The 21,599-nt window shown below is 38.6% G+C and overlaps 1 protein-coding gene across 1 annotated transcript; it reads right to left on the minus strand.

The window, feature by feature from the left end:
• Positions 1 to 1,574: 1,574 nt before the first annotated feature.
• Positions 1,575 to 17,945, minus strand: ASIC5 (acid sensing ion channel subunit family member 5). Its single transcript, XM_009101198.3, has 10 exons — positions 17,906 to 17,945; positions 15,431 to 15,737; positions 13,376 to 13,607; positions 12,125 to 12,244; positions 11,057 to 11,206; positions 10,300 to 10,447; positions 8,742 to 8,798; positions 6,523 to 6,691; positions 3,072 to 3,163; positions 1,575 to 2,437 (listed from the first exon to the last, which is right to left on the minus strand). Exons 1-10 carry the CDS (start codon positions 17,943 to 17,945, stop codon positions 2,238 to 2,240), a joined length of 1,515 nt encoding a protein of 504 aa, XP_009099446.1. The 3' UTR covers positions 1,575 to 2,237.
• Between the last annotated feature and the right edge of the window lie 3,654 nt (positions 17,946 to 21,599).

Consider the following 21,599-nt stretch of genomic DNA (forward strand, 5'->3'; position numbering starts at 1 on the left):
CTCTTTTTGCACATTAGACAAAAACTTGGGAGATGCTTAAGGAGCTTTCCCAATCATATAAACTAATTTCATTGTTAGGACTACCATTTTAGAATCATTTGCTATGGGAAAAGCTTGCCAGTATGTTTACTTGGAGCATGGATGTGCCCTTGTGAAAAGGAAAACTGAATATATAAGCAACAAAGTAATGCTAAGCTAGAAGATGATCTGTTCAAACTGTTAAAATACCCTGCTTCTGCTGTCATTACAGATATGACATTGTCACCCAGTCAGTAATGCCAGACATGTCCTGAACACTTTTTAAAATTCTATTGCCATAATAGAGGAGTAGTCATACATCAAAATACAAAAGCACCCTTACTTCTGCTCTGCTGCACAGCACACTTGCTAAATTTAGCTGTGCTGGGGAATCAATTGCTTTATATAATCTTATCACAAACCATTGCTGAAAAAAACCCATCCAAGTCTGTCACTTGACCTGGGGCAAAACAAGTCTTTGTGCTTTCTTCAGAACTCCTTCTGCCACGTATGTTAAAAGGATCTGTAACCAAGCTGTGATTTCAGCTGTCCTTGTCCAAAGTCAGTGGAGTAAGCAAAAGTCATTTTAGTCTTGTTAAACAAAGCAAAGATTCCAGTACATTCCCTTTCTGGGAGCTGGTGCTTTTTTGGCTGATTTTTTAGCATGTTCTGGGCTTCATTTCACGTGAACCTTTGGACAGAAACAATACCAGTTTTGTTTTCTTTAGTCCTCACAATACTAAAGTTATTTTATTCAGCTCTTATTAATGGAAGCAAACAAAACAAATCATTGTGATTGATAGCTACAAAACACTTTGATCTCTGAAATACAAGGTGTGCTTGATTACTATGATTAAACTTTACCCTGCTTTTCTTTTTTTTCCATAAGTCAGATAATACCTGGTTCCTACTTCCAAACCTATAATTTCTTTTGGCTCGAGAATTTCACAGTTAGAATCTGTTTGAGGCTGGGAGAAATCTTTGGAGAAACATTGTAGGATGTTTGCTCTGTTCTTTCCATTCTTCCTCTGGGTTGGCTAATGCCCACCTTGAACAGTGGGTTTAGGACAACATTTTTATTGGGGTGCTGAGCCAAATGTGCCTGTGCTTGGTAACAGTGAGGGGGGAAAAGTCCCAGCAGAAGTGGAGGGACCAATAAATAAGAATTGAGAAAAAAGATCTTTGAGTTATGCTTAAGGTTAGAGGACCAAGTCGTGGCATCTCTGTCTAGGTAGCAAAAACATTTCCTCTGTTTCCTGAATTGTAAATCCTATGGCTTATGCTGAAGGGAAGCTGTTGCCAATGATGGCCAAATGGTAGCATTTTCATTACTTTATATCTGACCTTAAGGACTTGGCTCGTCAGTAAATACACCTATTACTTTATTTAATCACTGCAGTCTTCTTAAAAAAAAAATGAGACTAAACCACTACTGCTCTGTAAGCTCAAAGAGATGCAGGAAACCACAGAAGCTTTTCTGAATACTGAAATAAATGTTCAGGAAGCCTGAATCAGTACCAAAGCCACAGAATTCTTACACTGATTTATATTTAGTAAGACTTAGATGAAGCCTTTATTATCATTTTTCATGACATTGAACACTGAACTTGACCCATGTTTGCCCACTTGCAAACCACTTGGATGCTCTGTGGTTCTCTTCAGTAGCTGGCAGACTGATGAGGTTTTTTGCTGTGTTTCAGACAGATAGAACAGTAAATTTTATTGCTATTAGGCACATTCCTAATTGTTCTGGGTGAAGTTGCCATATTCTTCATTGGAATATGTTACAATGATAACCTATGAGAAGAGTTGTTAATAAGGAACTGGCATTTTAAGAATAGCAATGTTCCATGTTTATGGTAGTCCAGAAATTTCTGTGAGATAATTTGGCATGTATATTATTGCTCATAACTCAAAACGCAGAAGATAAAATCTGGGTTATGAATGCTAAATTTTATCATATGTCAGCATCACTTGCTATTCTATTTTAAACAACTAATTTGTTAAAATAAAAGTTAAAGATTACATTTTTATTTATATGAGAAGGAAAGTGAGACTTTGTGAAATGCACTCTTTAAAGTTATTTAGCACAGTTAAATCATTTTAGGGAATAATAGGGAGAGCAGAGAAGGGAGAAGTGTAAAATATTACAGTCTCCTTTATATCTTAAAAAGAAAGGGAATTTGCAAAACCAATTAGTTCCAGACTTCTCCAAGCCATTAACATTCTTGTATTCCCCTCTTTTTTCCCTTATGTGTTGGTTGGTTCTGGGATGGATTGTTCCATTGAGGCATTTCAGGAGCTTTCAAAAGAAGAAAGATGCACATCCAACAGAAGTTAGTAAAAATATACTCTAGCAGTTCTATGATTGTAATCATACTGGCACCACAAAACAATCCAAGCTGGCCACCTACATCAGCTGTAATAGAAGGAAATAAACATATGTCACACAAAGCATCTGGTTTAGTCTAGCAAGCAAACAAACCCCTGCCAGGCTCAAGTGTTGCATAAATTCAATATACATAATCCATCACTTTAGGAAAACAGAATTAATATTCTTAAGAAAGTTTACTGAAGAGGACTGATGTGTTTTTGAAAATTCTAAATAAAGCAAGTATAACACAAGACATCCTACTGTGAAAAGATACTTAAAATATTTACTACTTCTATGCCCTTTTAGCTGTTCCCTAGCTTCTCATTTCCTTGTTCTCCCTCTCCTCTCCAAATCCCCAAAAGGTCACTGTTCTTACAGTCTTGTCTGTGACAGAACCATAAACTAGTGCCAAATTTAATTCTTACTCTCAGCTGCTGTCCTTACCATGGCTTCTTTCGTGGAATGACTGGAGACAGTATCAAAAATTACCATGAGAGAGATGTGATTATTACTATTATATATAAAAATTGTGCTTATTGTTCAGAAGCCCACATAGTTTGTTTTATTCAGGGGGTGAGAGAATTAAAAAATCAGGAGTTTTTTTGGTCTGGTGGTTTTTTTTAAATTACTATTTTTAGATTAATTATTAATCAACAATAAATATTAAGCATTTACTTACCAAGCAACTCAGAGATAGTCAAAGCCTTCTGCTGCTGTGTTATTTTGTAGCTCAGATCATGATATTTAATCTCAATTCGCACAAGGTTTTGCCTAGTGACAAATACATAGAGTTTACTTGAGACACTCAGGAGTGCTGCTCATTTTTACCAACATCTGGTCAGCATGGTCTGAGCTCAGGGAGAGGGATGGTGTTTTTAATGAAAAGTTTGATGAGTTTTATCCAAATCAGTTACATGAGAGAAGGGGAAAATCCTAAATCCAAATAACAATAGCAGTTTAGCAGGAGTACATCTTCCTGCTGTGTTGCTCTAGATCTGTACCGTGGGGTAGACTCACATTTTTTAAAGGATCACTGAGAGAAACTTGAACAGAAATGCCAAGTAAAGTGTAGCCTACCACTCTTGAGGACATGCAACTGCATATTAAATTGTGTTTATTTCAATAGGCATGCTTGTGCAGAGCAGTGCTTGTCCTAAGCTTGGATGTGCAGTTCTACCCTCTGCAAGCAGCATCACTTACCTAATTGTATTCTTGCCTGCTGCAAAAGTGGAAGAGTAGGTAAATCTCAGTTGGAGCAAGACCTGTGTAATGACTGAGTGAAGAGCTCCTCTTTATGGTGTCTTGTCTGCAGAAAGACTCTTCCTGAGTCTTAAATGGAATGTAAAAATAGTGGCTTTGGAAGAAATCCGACACAAAAACTGACTGCACGTAATGTCAATGGCTCAATGTCCAAGTGGAGTATTTTGACCAGTGCTGTTTAACATCTTTTTAGTGACAGTGGCACTGAGAGCTCCTTCAGCAAGTTTGTGATTGACACTGAGCTATGTGGTGTGACTGACACACTGGAGGGAAGGGATGCTGTCCCAGGAGCTGGGACCTGGACAGGCTTGAGAGGTGAGCCTGTGCAAACCTCACATGGTTCAGCAAGGCCAGGTGCTAAGTCCTGAACCTGGACCAGGGCAAGCTCAAGCACAAGTGGAGGCTGAACAGGGAATAGAATGAGAGCAGCCCTGAGTGGAGGGGCTTGTGGTATTCATTGAGGAGAAGCTCAACACAAACCAACAGTGTGCACTTGCAGCCCTTGGAGGCAGCCTGGACTGCATTGAAGGAAGAGTGACCAGAACATTGAGGGAAGGTCCACAGGAGTGAAGTAGAGGGGCAGAATGGAACACCTGGAGTGTTTTGTCCAGTTCTGGGGCTTCCATCATGAAAAGGATGTAGGGAGAGTCCAGAGGAGGCCATGAAGGTGATCAGAGGGCTGGAGCACCTGACCTATGAGGGCAGGCTGAGAGATTGTGGCTGTTCAGCCTGGAAAACAGAACCCTCTGGAGAGAAATTACAGCAGCCTTCCAGTACCTAGAGGGGGCTCACAGAAAACACAGAATGGGACTTTTTAGAAGGACCTGCAGGGGTAGGACAAGGGGAATGGCTTTAAACCAAAACAGGGTAGGTTTGGATTAGATATTGGGAAGAAAGTCTTTGCTGTGAGGGTGATGAGGCACTGGAACAGGTTGCCAAGAGAAGTTGTGGATACCCCATCCCTGGCAGTGTTCAAGGCCATGTTGGATGGGGCTTTGAGCAACCTGACATATAGAGGGTGGTATCCCTGTCCACACAGGTTGGAACCATCCAGGGGTTGGATGATCATTGAAGTCCCTTCCAATCCAAACCCTCCTATGATTTTTCAGAAGTGTTAACAGCTACAGGTTTTTGCTTTGACAGTGACAATGAGCTTGTTAACAATATTCATGAAAATAAAGTGTTTTCTATACAAAATCATCACTTCTATTTCTTTGGGTGAAAATTCTAAAATTCAGGTAGCACTAATATATAAAAATCTTATTCTCCTAGAATCTGTTAATAAGGCTTCTGCCTTTGTAATGGATTTGCTAGCAGAATTAGCCAATAAATATTTAACTTTTTCCTCATAACATCTTCAGAAACAATTACATCTCTATGTTTTGTAGTTTGAAATGTGTACTCATTATTGTGTTGGCAGGATTCCTATTGGTTGAGGCCTGGTAACAGGGGAATTTCTTGTATGTTCCCTTGTGTAATTGAATAATTACTCAGTTGTGTGTGGTGTTTGCAGACAATAAAATAATCAACAAAGATAAAATGTCCTGAAGGGATTATTATTGTTTGTATATAACAGGGTAAATTTTCATAATGTTCATTTGGGACAGACTTTTAATAGGGCCTGTAGATATAGGACAAGAGGTAATGGTTGTAAGCTGAGGGTAGATTCAGGCTAGGTGTAAGGAAGACATTTTTTACAAGAAGGGTGGTGAAACACTGGAACAGGTTGCACTGAGAGATGGTGAATAGCCCATGCCTGGAAACATTCAAGGTCAGGTTGGGCTGGGCTCTGAGCAACCTGATGTAGATGCTGATGTCCTTGCTCATTGCAGGAGAATTGGACTAGCTGGCCATTAAGGGTCCCATCCAACCCAACCATTTTACCATTTGTATAGTTCCTGTGCATGTATAAACATCTGCCAGCAAATCAGCCAGCCCTTGCAGACTGATGGCTTCAAAAGTGAGGAAACCAAAGTCACTGAGACAACGAAACTCATAGATATTTCATGACTCAAATGTTCTACAGCTGTTTATAAACATACTTTGATGTTGTGTATACTATGAGTTCATGTAGCACCTGCCTTAATACTTACTTGTACTGCTGACATCTCTGGCTATGAGAAAGAGGCAATTCAGTGTATGAAACTGCATAAATTTTCTACCTCCGCCTTCTGAGTAGTGCTTTCAATCACACACAGCCATCCTGTTTCTCTCTTCTGCTGCCTTGTGAGAATTGATGTGGTACCAAAGATTTTCTAAATAACTTTTATAGTATAAATAGTGTTGGGGAATTGTACTAACAATAGAAAGTGTTATTAAATCTGTGGCATTGCTGCTACAATAAAACCCAGGTCTTCAGTGTTTACAAAACTTCATTTGGGAATATGCTAAAAGGAGAAAAACTTTATGCACCATCTATTTGTGTTTTTTCATTGCCCTAATTTTGTGGAACTGTGAAGATTGGTTTTCTCTACTGAATTGATTGTGAATAGGTTTGATAACCCTGCTTTTTTTATTCCTAATTGAAACAGTGATCAAAACACATTGTCTTCAGAGATTAGTGAGAGAGAGGATAATTGAGAATATTACTTTGTAATTGCATTATCTATTGTTATCCAGTCTTAGGTGTATCTAAGTATATTATATATATATATGTGTGTGTGTATAATACATACATACATCAACATGGATATGAATTTGTATAAATCTTAACCAGTTTTGTCCAAGAGATTATGTTATCTCACAGGCAAAATTATTAATACCACACCTAAGAATATCTTTTTTAGGTCATATTTTCCTCATACTCTCTGCTAGCATGGTTAAAAGGAATTGATAATTTCTTTGTTAGACAAGGTGTTAAGCAACATTACCTGATGTATTCTGAGCTTTTCTTCAGTTTTGTAGAAAAATATTTTATGGCTTTTTCTCCTCCAAAGTTGGAATAGGTGACAGTGGTAGGATAATCTGTTTCTTCACATGGGGCAGGGCAAGTGGAATTGTGTGTTCCTACTGTACATAATCCTTTTATCTCTATAGTATCTGAAATTTCAGAATAAATAATTTTGTATAATATTTCTTTAAAAGCACACAGTCTAAAAACTTAAACTTACTAAATTACTTTTAATTGTCTTTGATAAATGTGTGGATTAATTATCCCAGGAAAAGTGGATACTTACCAGTATTGAAGGATCAAATAAGTGTTTACAACTTTCATTTGGGAAACTGGTGCACAAAAACAAGGGTTGAGATATTTTTCTCATTTTTCCAAAGAAATGCAGCGCCTCTAAGTGTTTCTGCCTTCACTGGGGCTTTATGTGCCTGTTATTTCTCACTCACAGTTAAGCAAGAAGACTATCCATGTTCTGTGCTAGCTTTTAAATTAAATACTTAGGTTTATATCCTTGATCTTGATGCCTTAGTGCCTGCCCAGCTCATTTCAGTGCTCAGGAACAGCTTCCAGAGCAGCTCCAGCTGTACTTAGCTATCATCTGATAACTGTAAGAACCTTGGTAAAATAAGTTCACTTTACCTTTACCTTAACCCCTGCCTGCCATTTGATAATTGGGCTCAAGACAACTAAGAAGGATTAGGGAAAGCTTTGTCTCTTCAGATATTGAAGAGAAGTCATAAAATTCTGCAGGTCTGGCTGCCATGAAACTGGGGAGTCATTCATCTTAACAAGGAATTACAAAAAGAACTACAGAAAATAATCATTACAGAAATCTGGCAAAGCTAGAGGAAAACAGTGTGGATGAAAAATTGTAAGGCATAAATGTTTCCTAAATCATAGGCCATCACTGTGATCTCCTGCTTTTGAAGCTCTGTTTGTCCTGTTTGTGGGGTGGCAGATGTTCTGTCTGTTCACTCTGCTTGTGGGCTTCTCACTTTTGCAAAGTACAGAGGAGGAGATATCTCAGCCTGTTAGCTGATGATTTGAAATACTCTCCAGGGATGCTGGGGTTGTGGATTTATTCTGGAGAGGCAGCCTTTGGAGCTCCGAAAATAATGCTCTTAGTGGGTCCTGCAGATACTGGATAAGTGTGCTGTTACTTGAGATTTTGTTACCAGATGTGTTACCTCTCTGACACTGTCAAAGGAGGGTCAGCTCCTAAAGTGAGATCCCAGGGACCCTGTATCTACAAACCTTCTGGGATCCAGCTCTGAATCCTGGCCATCCTTCAGAGGAATTTAGGGTGATTTTTGCTTATTGCTCTGTGGTTTCTTTGGCATTCAGTCACTGAATATCTATTAAGTAAAATAATACACATCTTTCCTCGTGACAGGCTTTTAAAGATCATGGTTATATAAGAATGTGGACTTAGTGGAATCCATTTTAAAATAGCTTACAAGGAAAAAATGTAATGGTTCACAATAGTAGATCTGGCCTGAATGTTGCACACACCTTATCAAAGCAGTCCTCCCCACCAACTTCTGAGTCTACTAATCACTCAGAGTCACATTACACAATAGAAACCAAACCCATTAAAAAAGAAAGCTTTCTGAAGTTCATGAAAAGTTACTTCTCAGATTACCATTTTAAGTGTTTTCCAGTCTGTTGCAGTGACTTGCAAATTTCATACCCACTGTGCATAGACTGTTTATGGAAAAGAATTGCATTTCAAGTGCTTTCAAAATTTATAATTTACTTTTAAAAGAAGATGAAACCTTAAAGCTAGGGACTTATGTTTTACCTGTTAACAAACCTGTTATTACTGTGCTGTTCACTCTTCTTGCACAAAGAATATAGCATTGGATCTAGAAGGATGCTGTGAAGATGTGAAAATGCTAGCCAGAGGCTTGGTAGGTAATTGGAAACAGATTAGTTGGATGTTCTTCCATTTTAAACCATTTCTGATTGCTAAAATGAATTCTTCTATTAGTGTATATATATATATATATTTATATAAAAACACATTTTTTGTGTGGGTTGTTGGTTTCTTAATGGGCATATATTTCATGCTCTTTCTGGTCTTTGTTTTCAGAATATTAAATTAATTGGGATGTACTCTCTTTCAGAATATTTTCATAATTGATATTGTGTTCTATTTGTAATTGGCTTGGAAATCATGAATATGAAGTTATTACTTACAGACTGCAGGATAAACACATTTGTAAAACTTCAGCAAGTCACATTCTGTTCCATTTCCTAAAAAGAAATAAAAATGTTTAGGAGCCTCAATTAGCCATGTAACCCTTAGCTCTATTTGTACTAAACTGAAATGCAATGTCCTCAAAGCCTGCTCAGCACTTCACGTTAATGATTACACAACTGAGAAATCGATCCCGTTGGGCTCAGTGCAGTTGCCAACACCAGGAGGGGCACAGGCTGAAGAGAGACACAACAGACCAAGCCAGGAGGCTGCTGTTGGAGCAAACACCTGCATTATGTGTGCCAGCCTGAACTGCCTTTAAGCTTGTGGCTCACTCTTTGTGTTGGCTTGCTAAAGACAGGAATTCCTGCTGTTCCTAGTGGAAATTAAAAAAAAAAATCAACCCAAATTAAACTAGATTCTATATGAGATTGCATCCCATGTGTTTCTGCAGAAATTTTGAACTTCATGCAGGAGTTGTTTGGAGATCCAGGGGTGAGATAGAGCAAAATTTTCAGTTGGCCTCAGTTTCACCCATTTTAAAAAAATTATCCATCCCACAGAAATGCTGTGCAGCAGTTAACATGTGGTTCCAGAAGGCATTGCTCTCCTTTAACCAATTGTCCTAGTATAAAGTTGTATAAAGCTGTCACCCCAGGCATGGGAGACCCAGACTTCATTGTGTTGGCAACCCCTTTTCCATGACAGCTTGCAGAAGACTGCCAACCCCCTTTCCCAGGGGTTCTCAAACAAACAGGCTAGAGATTACACATTAATGGGTCTGCTTTACTCAGAGTATTCTGCCTTGCTTGAGTATATTTTAAAAATACAGTGGGTCAGAAAGTACAGGCTTTCTTGTGGCTTTTCTTGTGATCTAGTGGCTTTCTTGCCTGCTAGTTGTTAAAAAAGAGGTGCAGGAGCAGAAATTTCACATTCAAACTCTTCCTTTAGGTGACAGTATTGTCATTAATGCTGAAAAAGTGTGAGAGCTCAGTGTTACTGCTTTACATTTCTAGAGTGATTAAGCCTGGATACTTTAGGGGAGTATTACAGCATGCACCTGGTGCTCCACATTTGAAGCTGATTAGAAGGCTTCATACAGCATTTTTGGCTTTTTTAGAGCCTTTGCTGCTGCCAGGCTCTTTCTGTGGCTCCTGTAGGAGTCCTGAGATTCTGTCTTCAAGCAAGCTCTTCTGCTGTGGTTGCTGAACACCTGCCTGCAAAGTAAATTGCCTGGATTACATGTTAAAATGTATGCCTTCTTGGGGATTTAGTTCCAGCTCCTTAGGAAGTCAGGTTGAAGACTACAGACCTATCTCACACTCCTGAGGCATAAATGTTTCTTTTTATTTTTGGACTGTATCCTAGGAATAGACAATGACCCAGATGCTAGGTTTAGGCTTAACCAAATATCTTGCTCGTTTCCTTAGAATTTTAATTAATCTCAGCTGGAGATTTCCCTCAATTATGTGCTCTATCTCCTTGGCTATTCAGTAAGATGTGAGGTCTTCCAGGAGGATAGTCAATGTGTGGTATGATGATATTCCTGAGAAATACCTGGAAGAATGAATGGCAAACAGCCACACCAGTCCTGTATGTACCGGGCTTTGCATTCCAGCAAACATCCATTAGTACTATAAATCCTGTGGTACTGAAGCTTTAAATCAGGCTTGCACTCTCCCCATGGGTATTCTTGGATAATTGACTGTAGGGTAATAATAACAAAAGATACAAATTTTTGGGTCTGTTTTAGACATTGGTATTGCTTTTCCACATTTTAAAGTGCTGCAGGAATCCTGTTGAAGACATAAGCTGTAACATTGTGGTATCATTAGAGGCAATTACAGTTCATGCTCTTGGGATTAAAAATTCATCTCCCCTCTCTCAAAGCAAAAGTAGGGCCTGATTAGACAGTTTAGTGTAAAATGGCACTCTGCTGCACTTGAATTCTGCTGGGAGTGTGAGACCCCCTTAATGGTAGCAGAATGCATTCACAGGGAAATTCTGTGGTGTTTTTATCATTATCTGTCAATGAGGTTGTAAAGTTACAGCAAAAAAAGGCTGACTTTGATAGAGACAAATGAAAGAGACAATTTGATAGAGAAATTAGGAAAACCAGTGGTATTCTCCCAAACAGCAGTAATTTAATTTATGTCTGGAGGAAATGTTCTTTTTTGGAGTCACTAAGGCATAATGAATATTTTACATTCCAAAATGTCCGATTCATTGTTGGTGCTTCAGAAGAGCGTTGGAGACAGTAAAAAACACTGACAGTAAAAACCACTTTCTTCCAGAGCACGGGCCAAGTCCTTACCTTCAGCTGGCGGATTGCGACCTGCGCGTGCATCCCCACTGGTGTCAGCAAACCTAAACCATCAAAGCGTGGCAGCTCTTGGGGTGAGTGGACAGCAAAAGTTATTCCAGCATCAGTATGACCAAGGGTAGGCTCATCAGTGAATTTGTCCTGATGCAAAAAGAATTGTTTAAAATAGTTTTGGCTTTGCTTCCCATCGGAACTTTTAGCTATATTTATTGTGGTACTGTGCTGTTTAGTAACATTTTGGCAATTTACAGGAAAGTATAGAAGCAAACTGACTTGAATTTCCTTTGTTCATTACCTCTGTGGGTGTCTTTCCAGCTGCTAAAGTTTTAATCTTTTTATTCCTTTTGGCATCCCCAATTTTAAATACAAAATGTCATAGGTCAGCATTCACTCATAACTTGGAGATTTGTTCCTTTTACTTGCAACTACCCATCACATTTCACTAAACTTTCCATTATTCTTTACAGAACCTTTCACTCCTGACTCATAATTGCTAGAGAAGAAAAGCCAATGTCTGAGTAATTTATCAATCTGTTGGTTTTCTTCCCTGTTCTCACAAGGTGATATGCGCCGTGTTCTGCTTTTTTGTTGCTCAAAGACAATTCTAATGTCAGAACCAATTTACAGTGTAAAGGTCTTGGCTGGCATTGAGCTGCTGCAGCTTCTGTAACTAAAATTTGGTGCTGTTTAGCAACTGGCACCAGGTGACCTTCCCTACTGGGCCTTTTAATGAGATGGACTGCTTGTAGAAAATTAGATCACTCTTCTGATGACACGTTTCAGTTCTGGGTGAGCAGTGCATGCATATGCTCACTCACAACCTTCTTCCCCTTACCTGGGACAGAGTCACTAATAACTCTGTCTTTTAAATCTCTATTTGGGTATTTCCTTTAAAATACCCTCTCATTTGGAAATAGTCATGATTTTGATTTTTGTGCATGAAATTCTGGAAGCCTGTGTAAACCCAATCAAACAAAAATCCCAAACCAAACAAAAACACCCCTCCACTAATTTATTTAGTACATGATTCATTGCTTATAATCCTTAGGATAACTGTACCTGCTGGACATCAAAAAGCAAATGTAAGCCTCTTCCAGACAAACTCACTCTTCTTGCTGAAAGATCATTGTGATTAAAAGTAAAGCAGTTTCCATATTCAGTGAAAACATGTTCAAAATCCTTCAATAAAGGAAAATAAGGAAGAGTGAAAAAAAGAAAGAACACTTGTAGTTTGCTTAGTTAATTACAATGCAAGGAAGAGACTACTGGGGCTGGTTTTGGGTTATTTTGTTTTATTTTTTCTTCCAAAGTGCTCAATATTACAATCAGAAAAATAGTTTTTGATGAAATATTCAAAAGTATTTCAGCCCTTTCTACAAAAAATGAAGTTTAAAGGAGAAATTTTACATTCTTTATTAATACTTAGGAGCTGCTCAGAATAGTTTAATGAGGTCCTGTGTTATTTCTATACCTGTTACATTATATAGAAATTATATATTAAAAAATAACTTCTAAATTTCTTTCATTAGCTACTTAGTGAAGACTGTTTCAAAACTGTCATGTTACATATGAAAGTACAATATTTGCATTTTTTCCCAAAACCACCTCGTAATTTAATATGACTGCATCTCATTACTTTAGTTTTAGATCTTAGCACTAGTGTCTTCCAGTTAAGAGAAGTCTTCAATGCCTAATTTTAGAAACCACAGCATATCTGAAGGTTAGATTAAACTGAAAGGATATAGACCTGACTTCTTTGTTCACATTTTCTATCTAAGCTGGGAGTTCCTTTACAGAAGAATTGACATAGAAAGGGGATGATCATTTTTTTTGGCTGTTGTCCCAAATTCCCAAAGATGGGCTATTTTCTTTTCAATATTTAAAATTCCTGTTATCCTGGCTGTCTGTATTCTTGACCTCAAGAACAAGACCACAGAATCACGTCATGCAAAAAAACTTCATTCATTCAAACTGTCCTTCATTGTAGGCCACTGATGGAAAAGGTTGTTAGATACAGCCTGGAGGTATAACAGCTTTCAAAGGCTGCTCTCTGTGCAGAAGTGGCATTAGGCAGAGAGCAATTTAAACTGAAATCCCATCTTACAGCTCAGAGAGTCCAGCAGGCTGCCTCTGTAGTCAGTGGGAGAACTGAGACCCTCAGGGTAATTTAGAGCAGGACTTTTGTTCTCTATTTTCTGACTGTAAAAGAGCATAGGGAAGCGGGTGGCAAAGCTAGATGTCTTAAATAGAGTATAAGAATATATCTCCTTCCTCTCCATGCTATTGTTTTAATAAAATAGACACATTTACCTGTGGGTAACATGGCTTTCCAAAAAAATCACATTCTAGCAATGTGCTGCTGTTCAGATAAAACCCATTTTTCCTTGTAAAGTCTTTGATGCTGAAGTTCTGGTTCCCAAGAAGGAAATCATTTAACTCCTGGGAATATTTTTCTTCCATAGCAAATTTTTGGAGAATTGCAGATACAATGTTCCAAACTGAAAAAATTACTTTCAGGTTGCTCACAGCATCAGCTTGAAACCTGTCAGTGAGAAGGAGAAAGACTTGCTTGGGGTTCTGTAGTTATGGGACTGATCTCAAAGCTGCTTTTGACAAAACTATGACACAATTTGCTGTCTGCTCACAAACTATAAGTGATTCTTGCCCAACAAGTTGCAGTTTAATCTCTACAACATGAACAAACACTGTAGTACCTATCGCTAGGAATGTATCTTCCATATCTGGAATCAGAAAGTAGACACCTTCCCATGGCTGTTCCAGTCCTATAGGAAACATTTCTGTTGTGTGCTTGTTTATTAGACATTAAAAACCAAATCCCCTGAAGTAGCTGAAGTGTTCACATAAGACAACACCCATATTAGTAGAGCAGATGACAAGCTGAACAACTGAATTTACATTGTAAACTAGCTAAGAGGAGCTGTCCCTTTCAGAAAAAAGCTGTCTTCCTTAATTTGGAAATGGAATTCTAAGCACATTTGCAGTAGTCTCATGTACCTGGCACTACACCCCTCTGTAGACAGTGTACCTTCCCATGAGCTGGTGGCACGGTGGCTCCAATCAAAGGTGATCATTAATCTTTAAATCCACTTGCAAAGTCTCAAAAACATGATCAGACTTTGGTGGTGGTGGTTTCCTTATGTACAGCACTGAAGTTCTTTATTGAAGTAAAGTAAGGCTTCACACAGAAGTTTTAGTTATTTTTAAAATTGTATTAATGTAACACATTTGTGTAATAGATCTTTATGCCCCAGTTCAAGGAAGGTTGGTAGGAAGAGCTCTTCACTAAATTTGATTCAAAAAATAAAAACAAAGGGAGTGCTGTGCCTCTTTGTCCTGCTAATGAAATAGCCCCAGTTAATAAGAACAGGAGAGGAGGATAAGCACAGCGTGACTGGCAGATGGATATGGCAGCAAATTGTTACTTAGATGGAAAAATGCTGTGCTCAGTATCTGACTCCTTACAGTGTGCTGCTGCTATAGTTATGAGAAGTGAGGCATGTTTGTAACAGCCAGCCCTCTGCAGCCAGAGGGACTTCTTGGTGTACCCCAGGGTAGCTTTATGCAGGACATGAGGAGGTGGCAGAGGGAGGCAGAGCAACTCCAGGTCTTTGAGACTTGGACTTCTGGCTGATTCTGCCAGCTAAAGGTGGAAAATGAGAAAATGTACTATATTTGAGGAAAAAAATGTGGATGAACTTTCTGTGTTTCTAAAACTGTTCCTAAATTATGTTTTTTGCTCTAAAAATCAGGCCAAAATTTTATTATTTTTGAATTGGCTGCACTGAATGTTGGCCACTATCTTCAAGTGTTGAAATCTGTAGCAAAGTTCTTGCTTAGACACACAATTTCCAAACAACCCAAATGCTTTCCTCCTGCAAAAACTCCAGACATCAGCAGGAGTTTTAAAGGCTGAGCCCCTCTGAAGAAGGAATATCTGTTTTACCCAAGATTTTTACCTTTGCAGGAAGTTTCTATTCAAAATCATTTGCTAGTCTTGTCTTTTATTTTTAACTTGAATGTGGCTGATGGCTGTCCCTTAGTTACACTGAAAAGCAACACTCATACATAGAACATTACCACCAGAGTTTTTCTATTACTACTTCTGCTGTGAAACTTAGAAATCATGTCATCTGAAGGAAGGGGAAGGTGATAAGAGCAACCTCCCTTCCTTGAATCTCATAACTCAATCTTCATTTAAGTACCATGGGGTGGTGTGAAAGACGTGTCCCTTGTAGCCAAATTTTCCTTGGTTTATGTGATTGGCCCACAAGAGTTGTGGAACCTGACTGCTTTCAGATAAAGATGTGTTGTGTCTCAAGAGCAAACAAACCCCATATTTTTTACCTGTTCAAGTTGCAGAAGGTGACAGCGGGGAATTTGACTTTTTCCACATACTGGACCACCATTGTGGTTGTGGTGGGCCAGCTGAAGTAGTAGATGAAGCGACTGCAGATCTGCCAGGCAGCAGTGGCAAGGCAGCCTGCCACCACCAGCAGCCACAGCGCCCTGCGAGCCTTGCTCTGCGTGTGCACCATGTTATGCACACCATGAAATGAAGTGGATGAGGAGAACTCCTCATGGTACTTCCTTCTGTCATCCAAATCTGGCAGCAGTTTCTTTATTAAACACAATCGTATCTTTTCCAGTATTCCTGAATATAGAATGAAGTTACAATTTAAAAAAAATTAGCATTTAACCATCACTTAAAAAAAAGGGATCCACATAATTCTGATGTAAATTTTCCCTTTAATTGTAAGTTCTCTCTTTAGGTAATGAACTTGATTCTGAGGATGGAAAAGTTGTGTGCTAAGAGATGGGCTCAGTGTTGCCTTGAGTATAAAGTATATCTTGCAGTATTTCAAGGCCACAAATGTTTAAGCACTTTAATTTAAGAGTAATTCCACTTCTGGGGGAAAGATAGGATTTTGAGATACCTCAGGGGTCTAAAACCATAGGTTGCCCTGAGCTTATATGAAAAGTTAAACATCTCAGTTTTACAGTAACAGCTCCATAAAGGACTGGTCCTTCACACATGCTCTGACAAATTAGGTTTAAAATGAATGATAAGTAATGATATGAAAGGGAATTTCACTCTTTCACTATTAAAACTTTCAAGATAAGAATTGGAAGGTTGCGGGTTCAAAAGAATATCTAATCTCATTTTCTTAGGTTCACACTTGTCTGATTCCATAACTTTGAAATGGGATGAGTTTAGTTTTCAATTGCATCATGTTTTCTATAAACTGATATTAAAATAAACCAAACCAAATAATTTTTAAAGCTACGTTTAAGGGCTATAGCAATAATGAATGTCATTAATACCTGGAACTGCAGTAACTTTCCTATGCTTTATGACTGAATAATCTTTTGGACATGGATTTAAACATTATTTTCTCTCCCAAAATATCCGAATAAGGGAAACTTCATGAGAGCTTTTTTGTACCTTGTCATAACTGGATCACTCTTTTTGCAAAGTGCTTCTTTTATGGATGGTCATCCACTATTTTGTTTTGGCATTAAGTCCATAAGAACAGTAAATCAAAGAAAATTTGTGAGACAGCTTTTAATATCTGAAAATTTATTATTTAGATCAGTGTTACACAGCAATTAAATGCTTCCCTTCTGTTTGTATCCAAAAATTAGCTTTAATAGTTTGCATGTGTGGTAGGAAGAGAATATAGCCTTTTTAAGGCTTGAGGCTATTCAGCTGGGCAGAGGAACAAAGGGATGGAAGAGTCCTCTGCCAGAGCCACATCAGCCACATTGTGACCACATCAGTACTCTGGGGCCTTTCTTTGGTCCACAGGCTCTGGACCATGATAATGAAATCCCAGATGGTGCTGGGTTTCAAACTGTTTCTGAAGGGAAAGAATTTACTTTGTGTTGTTCTTTTAAGGTCTGTGTATGTACTTTGATCAATGTTATGTAATTTACTATGACCTCGTTTTATCCTCAGACAGTTTTCTCTACAAAACCATTCAAAAGTTTCTCTCCCAGCTCTAGTGACTGTTGGAGCCCACTGCAAATCTGTTCAGCCATGTGGGGTTTTGTACATCGTGCTGGAATGGAGAAGATTTCTGGTTTTGCTGCAAGCTTCTCTCTCACTAGCACGTGGGCAGTGGGACGAGTTCTTTGCATGTTCCCCAAAACAGAGCAGAGGGATAAATACATTCCTACACTCCTAAATCTCTGCATCTGCTGCCTGTAGACTCCAAAAAGAGATCACAGGCAAGTCAGATCCTTTTCTTCAAGGACAGTTCTGGGAGTGTTCATTTCTCCTATATGCACTGTGCTAGGTATGAGAATGACATCATGTCCCTACACAGAAGTCCAGTGCCATCAAAAGCCACTAGTTACATCAATCAGCAGAGGTGTAACTTTGAGCAAACATGAAAATAAACTCTATTTCAGCTCCTGTACATAGCTAGGGTAGCAAATAGTAGTCAGTAAAAATGTTTCACCTGAAAAACCATTGTTTTGCTTTTAATGTATAGGATTATGCAATAATAGCATGCTGCTGCTTTCATTAGCACTACTTTGTGAGTGTCTTAAAGAATCCTTACTCCCAGATTCCTTTAGAACATGCTATTTAGCTATTCCGTAGTTAAAACTGGATTAGCTTTATTCTAAATACACAGAGGGCCAATAGCTAAAGGCTTTTAAAATTTCTTAAATAAGCATACAATTTTTTTCTACAAGCTTTTTTGAGCTCTCCCTTCTTTGTTGTATCTTGAAAAGGTACAAAGTATTGCTACTTTTGGACAAGATGACAAGTAACAAAGCTCTTGGTAAAGTACTCTAATATACCTAGTGACATACCTTTGGCATCTGCTTGAATGAATCTCCTGAGCTGGTCCATGAGGCCGTGCTTATTTCAGTACGGAAAGGAATGGATAAGAAGCTGCCTTACCACTGGGATCACTGCTAGGTAATGGCTTTTATAGAACACTAAATGGGAGGTGATTCTTGATGACACATGGGACTGGGTAATTTACTTTGCTGGGGTTGCTATGTTTTGCCTTTTATTAACACAGTCTGCAATGTGAAGGAGATAATTTTGATTACAGGATCAGATGTGCGCATTTATATACATTTCAATTTCTTATTATGCTAGTAGTTGTACAAGTGCACTTGTGTATTGCACCACCTTACAAATATCTTTCTTATATTTTCCTCTTGTTTTAGAAAGGCCTATGATCTTTGCTAAAATACTGTGCTGTTCAGAACTGAAGAGCTTCTCTTGAAATAAATAAGGGGCCCCTTCCTGGTCTGGAGGACAGTAAATGTCTCTCACTATGTTCCTAGAAGGAACAGGATGCAGTTTATCCACACTTTGAATAGCTGTCTTCATAACCAGCTCCAGATTTCATCCTCTTGTGGACATTTCAGCAAAGATGAGCTGTTACTCCTAAGGACTAACCCTGTAGGCAAGGATGAATGCACACACAGGGTCAATCATTCCAGCAAGACCTTATGCAAAAGTACAGAGGCTGCTTTTTTGTTAATGTGCAAAATTATCTTGTTTGAAATTTATCTCAAGAAAAGAGCTGAACATCTAATAAAAGTGAATAAAAATTCCAGAAGATTCTAACCTGGGATGTACTTCATTAATGCTTTAGGAAAAAATAAGAAAAAAGCCCCCTCACATTCTCTTTCTGATCTCTTTACCTCTTTCCCTCTGTTGTCCTCTTGGTCACCTACAGAGTTCTTGGGTTACCAGGTGTATCAGCTCGGGTCCTTGGTGCCTCACTGCCTGGTTGTTTGCTATTTTCTGGATGTGTTGTTCATGCTATAAGCAACAAGGTAAAGTACTGAACTCCATTTAATTATTCCTGGCTGACAAGATTCTGTACTCTACTGCTTGGAATTCCCAGCTCCATTTGTCACTGTCTGCCAGGGCAAGTTTTGCACAGCACTTGTGTTGACACAAGCAGTTTTTAAGATGTTTGTCACTTGAGCCCCCAGCTGATGCTCTGCTGAGCAGTTTCTGAGCCCTGCAGATCCATTGACTCCTATTAATGCAAACCACTGTAATTCACAGAAGCCAGACAACACCTCTTGCCTGAGCTGCTTGTGTTCATAAAACAAATTATGTTAATCTTTTATACTGTTCTGTGTATAGAATTAAGAAGTACAACTGTGAGTTACTTGGCTCTCTATACAGCTAGTGATTCAACTTTCTTTTTTTTTTTTTTAGTTGTGTTGCTGCCTAACAAAGAGTTGTCATGCTTATGCAATACTTTAGATGAACAAGGCTTATGTTGTCCCCTTGTGTTTTACGTAAGAAATTGATTTTGAAAAATTTCTTTCTTTTATGGTTATTTTATATTAATTCTTAAGCAAACACTAAGGGACAAAGACCAACCATCTTATGTTTGTTCATCCTTCCCAAATGGCTTGGACAAACAGGTACCAGGTTGGAAATTGGTCACAGGCAACTTGCTCTGTCCACTTACTCCTAGCATGTCTGTCTGATTATTAAAACCACACATTCCCCAATACTTAATTAATGCAGTAAAGATAGAAAACCCAACTGTTGACAGAGGTGGTCACCGTTTTTTGCGTTCACACATAATGCAAATTTTGTACTCAATTTATTATTTGAAGTCAATTTAAGTGCTGTTCAGTTCTGCTGTTATGGTGCTAAATTAAAAAGCACTGCTGCAGCCAGCGTAACTACATAGCTATTTCCTGAGACAATTAGATAACATGTTTCTGATAAAGTTAATTCTTTATAGCCTAGTTGCAGCAAAATGTCTTTTGAGAATTCGTATAGGTTGCCGAGATAAAATGCATGTGTACACAGTATGAATTTGGTGTATATTTAGCTTTCATTGGACAATATTGTGTTTTTTAGAATATATTACAGTGTTTGTTTCCCATTCCTGTTACATTGCATCACCCTCTATAAGTTCTTTTTTGACATTAATGCTCCTGATGTTTTACTTAGCTCTTTCTTTTAATAGAAGCATCTCAAATATTATCTACTTTTAAGACAGAAGTAATGCATTTGCTAATATGGCAAATTACAAATACTTTTACTCAATTCATACAAAAATATTAGCAGAAAAAAGCAAAATAGGAAAAAAACCAACGGAGTGATCACTGCCTGGATTGTTGTAATGTATTGCCATTGCCATGTCATGGAATGCTGGTAACTAATAGTATATGCAAGCATCTGTCTGGCTCCTTCCTTAGAGCATGTACTAAAAGTGGATTCATCAATGGGGGGCAGAAAGGGCTGCAGCAGGAGGTGCTCAAGGAGAGTTTGAGGACTCATTGGGTCTCTCTCTACATTGATGAAGAATTAGCTATGACTAGAGAAATCATGAGCTCTCATCATTGTTTTCTAGTGCTTAAAGATACTTGAATTTCCTTATTTTTTGTTTTCTTATGTCAGTGTTGTCCTGACATAATTTAAACTGGTTTCTCCTTTTCCCATCCTGTGGTGTATTGGAAGTTGCTTATTGTCCTTCCTTTTGAAAGGAAAGTATTTCTCACTTTTCCATCCACAATCTCCTCTTAGTTATACAGGTAAATTCTTTCCATCTTTCTTAAGGGGCCAGATTTTCTACATCAAACATCCGTTGTTCTTGCCACCCTCTTCTGAACCCTTTCCACATTGTCTTCATCTGTCTTGAAGAGTGATGCTCAAGATGTAATATAATGGATAAAGTCTTTCGGATGCTGGACAGAAGTGAGGGGTTCCGTGCCATGTAGAAAGTTGCTATTTAAAAATTCCAGGATAAGATTTGCCCTAAAGAACTTCTTATTTGTAAGCTTGTTTATCATGGCTGAAGTTCGAAAGTACTGCTCTTTGCATAGCAGAAGCTGCACATTATTAATTTCAGTGCTTTAAGGTAATTCTGAATTCCAGCTCCTATCTGCCAGCATGCTATTAGACTTCCCAGGCTGCTCTCATTTGTCAGCTTAAGAAGTGCACAACCTCTTCCATCACCCCCCATCAGTTAGTGAGAATGCTGAATAGGATGAGATGAGCACATTTCTGTCAACGTTTGTCCTCAGCCAGCCCTTTGCACTTGCCAGAGAGCTGCACCGTAAACAGCAACACGAGCTGAGCCACGTGGAGGCACGGGAGTACCTTATGGTCCCAGCTCTGTGCTTCGCTGGACCTGACAGGTGACCAGGACTGGGGTGCTCAGGAGGAGAAAAACAGCCTAAAGGATTGTATACTTTATATCCCAAAGTACTGTGCCCTGCAGTGTGTGGCTGCAAGGTGTTAGCAGGGAGTAGGTTTGCCTTGGGACAACGCTGTGGAATGTGTTCAAGAGATGTTGTTTCTCCTAAGTTTACATTTCTGGCTGGCACTGATCCATTTACATTGATGAAAGCAGGGTGTTTAGGCAATAGAAGTGAAAGAACATTTTCTTCATACTTGGGGAATAATTATCAGTCAAAAGTTATCAGCATGTGAAAGAAATACTGCTGCATTCTGCTGAGCCACAAATGAGAGACGGTGGGGGGAAGGTTGTGCTGGGATGTGTGAAACATA

Source organism: Serinus canaria, chromosome 4 (genome assembly GCF_022539315.1).
Source record: "Serinus canaria isolate serCan28SL12 chromosome 4, serCan2020, whole genome shotgun sequence".
Taxonomy (NCBI): domain Eukaryota; kingdom Metazoa; phylum Chordata; class Aves; order Passeriformes; family Fringillidae; genus Serinus; species Serinus canaria.